The sequence below is a fragment of the Borostomias antarcticus genome (assembly GCF_949987555.1).
Source record: "Borostomias antarcticus genome assembly, contig: scaffold_1026, whole genome shotgun sequence".
NCBI lineage: Eukaryota > Metazoa > Chordata > Actinopteri > Stomiiformes > Stomiidae > Borostomias > Borostomias antarcticus.
Genome location: NW_028175501.1, coordinates 9,785 through 12,471, shown reverse-complemented (window position 1 = coordinate 12,471; position 2,687 = coordinate 9,785). Strand labels below are relative to the sequence as shown.

Genomic DNA, 2,687 nt, shown 5'->3' with positions numbered 1-2,687 from the left:
GGTCTCCTCCTCTCGGCCTAACACACACACACACACACACACACACACACACACACACACACACACACACACACACACTTCCACCATGCACGCATCCCCGGATATACTGTCTATAGGCTGGTTCCTAAACAAAGAAGAGTATGGGATGAATGCAGACCATAACAAATAAACATTTGATCAGTCCTGTTTATTTTGCATTTGTGATTGTTTTTGTTGTTGTGTTTTTTTTTCGTTTTGCATATTATTTCGATAATGGTTTCAAAAAAAAGAGGCCTATATTAGCAATAGCCTATTATTAATGTAACGAATTTATTGTAGGCCTTTAGCCCGGAATACTCATACTTGGCTATGCTTTTGCTACCAGCTTCAATAGGCCTAGGCTACGACTCGATTTTCTAAAATAGACTGTCCCCTGAAATAGAAAGGGGTGCTAAATTCAAAGATGCTCTACATTTATGCTGCTGTATTGACTATTATTTCTTATGTTTGTCTCACGAAGCGAAACTTGTCAAAGTAGGTTATATGCTGTTTACATTCTGCCTCGGTGCCCCCCTAGACACACACACACACACACACACACACACACACACAGACGCCCCTACGTCACCTGACCACGAGCCTGCATGCAAATCACGTCTTTTTCCTGGCGCGCCATTGGCCGCCTTGGTCTCATTTAGTCGTAGTCAAAGCGCATCGTATGGGTATGCTCTATTAACTTTACTACTCCAGCCTCGGAAAGTAGCTCAAAGACACGCTTTTTCATCGAGCTGCATGTGGGAAAAACAAGTGAGGAGGAAAACACAGAGCCAAGGGAAGCTTTGGGAAGTTTTATAGAAGTAGGTTGCCTTTGTCGCTCGGGATTGTAACCAGTTTTTTATTTTTACGGTTCTTTTTTTTTTTTCCTTTTTCCCCGTGGAGGCTTGCTGCGCGCCAGCCGGGACGGACGGACGGTGCTGCCGTGACTGCATGTTTCTGCGTATTGGGCTGGAAAAGTGAAACGTCGGGTGAATGTATAGCATGATGATGGAGACGGAGCTGCACTCCCCCGTGCCCCAGACGAACACGAACCCGGGGCACGCAGGGTCCAACAACGGGAGCAAAGCGAACCAGGACCGCGTGAAGAGACCGATGAACGCGTTCATGGTGTGGTCCCGCGGCCAGCGGCGGAAGATGGCCCAGGAGAACCCCAAAATGCACAACTCCGAGATCAGCAAGCGGTTAGGTGCCGAGTGGAAGGTGATGTCGGAGGCGGAGAAGAGACCCTTTATCGACGAGGCGAAGCGGCTGAGAGCCATGCACATGAAGGAGCACCCGGATTACAAGTACCGACCCAGGAGGAAGACCAAGACGCTGCTGAAAAAGGACAAGTACTCTTTGGCCGGTGGGCTGCTCGCGGGGGCGGGGAGCGGGGCCGGCCTAGGGATGAGCCCAGGGGTCGGACAGAGGTTGGAGAGCCCCGGGGGTCACGGCGGCGGGGCGGCCGCCAGCTACGCGCACATGAACGGCTGGGCGAACGGCGCGTATTCGGGCCAGGTAGCCGCCGCTGCTGCGGCCGCGGCGATGATGCAAGAGGCTCAGCTCGCCTACAGCCAGCACCCGGGCAGCGCGCACCACCACCACCCGCACCACCACCACCCGCACAACCCCCAGGCCATGCACCGCTACGACATGTCCGCGCTCCAGTACAGCCCCCTCTCGAACTCGCAGAGCTACATGAGCGCGTCTCCGTCCGGGTACGGGGGGATCAGCTACGCGCAGCACCAGGGCTCCGGGGTGTCCTCGTCCGGGGGGATCGGTACTCTGGGGTCGCTGGTCAAATCCGAACCGAGCGTGAGCCCTCCCGTTTCGAGTCACTCGCGGGCGCCGTGTCCCGGGGACTTGAGGGACATGATCAGCATGTATTTACCGGGCGGGGAGGCAGCCGGTGACCCGTCCGGTCAAAGTAGACTTCACGCGCTGCCGCAGCACTATCAGAGCTCAGCGGCGGGGGTGAACGGGACGGTTCCGCTCACACATATTTAAAACAAAAACGTGAAACAACAAGAAAAATGATTGTGCTATTAAAGCACAACGAAATCACATAACCAAATATTTAACTCTTTTAGATAGGCCTAGTTGCTACCTGTTTTGTACGGGCTGGTTTAGGCTGTTGTAAATTGAAGACCCACAATAACCTATAATAAAAAACACAATAGGTAAAAGTTTTCAGTTGGGTAGACTAATTATCTATCCAAGTTTGAGAGGCGAGTGAACTCTATTCGTTTTGCTCAGTCTAACCAAAAGGCATGCCAAGTTTTGAGACGATTTAGGTTATCTTGTGGTGATTTTGAAGTCTTTTTTGATTTTTCTGTGGGAATATAACCGTTTTTGAAAAACAAGGAAATTTACACGAGATAACCGTGTGGTTCTAGAATGAATGTGGAAAGTGTTTTTAAAAGTTTATAAAAATTTCCATTAATTTCTCTTGTTTGTAAACACGTGAGTTGCTGTATCTGAACAGTTTGTTTTTGTTGTTGTAAAAATAATGTAAATTGTGAATAAATACTAGAGGAAATTGGTAAGCAGCTGTACATAATTTACTTAATGCATTTCCGTTGAGTTAAATAAATTTCTGATGTTGCCCTGTTATGAAAACAAGATATTATTTTGTGTACCTGGCATCATTCTATTTCGCAATAACATGTAAT

General features: G+C 49.1%; 1 protein-coding gene across 1 annotated transcript; it reads left to right on the top strand.

The window, feature by feature from the left end:
- Positions 1-1,008: 1,008 nt before the first annotated feature.
- Positions 1,009-2,022, top strand: LOC311329517 (transcription factor Sox-1b-like; the record flags this gene model as incomplete). Its single annotated transcript, XM_084463355.1, has 1 exon — positions 1,009-2,022. One exon carries the CDS (start codon positions 1,009-1,011, stop codon positions 2,020-2,022), a length of 1,014 nt encoding a protein of 337 aa, XP_084319481.1.
- Between the last annotated feature and the right edge of the window lie 665 nt (positions 2,023-2,687).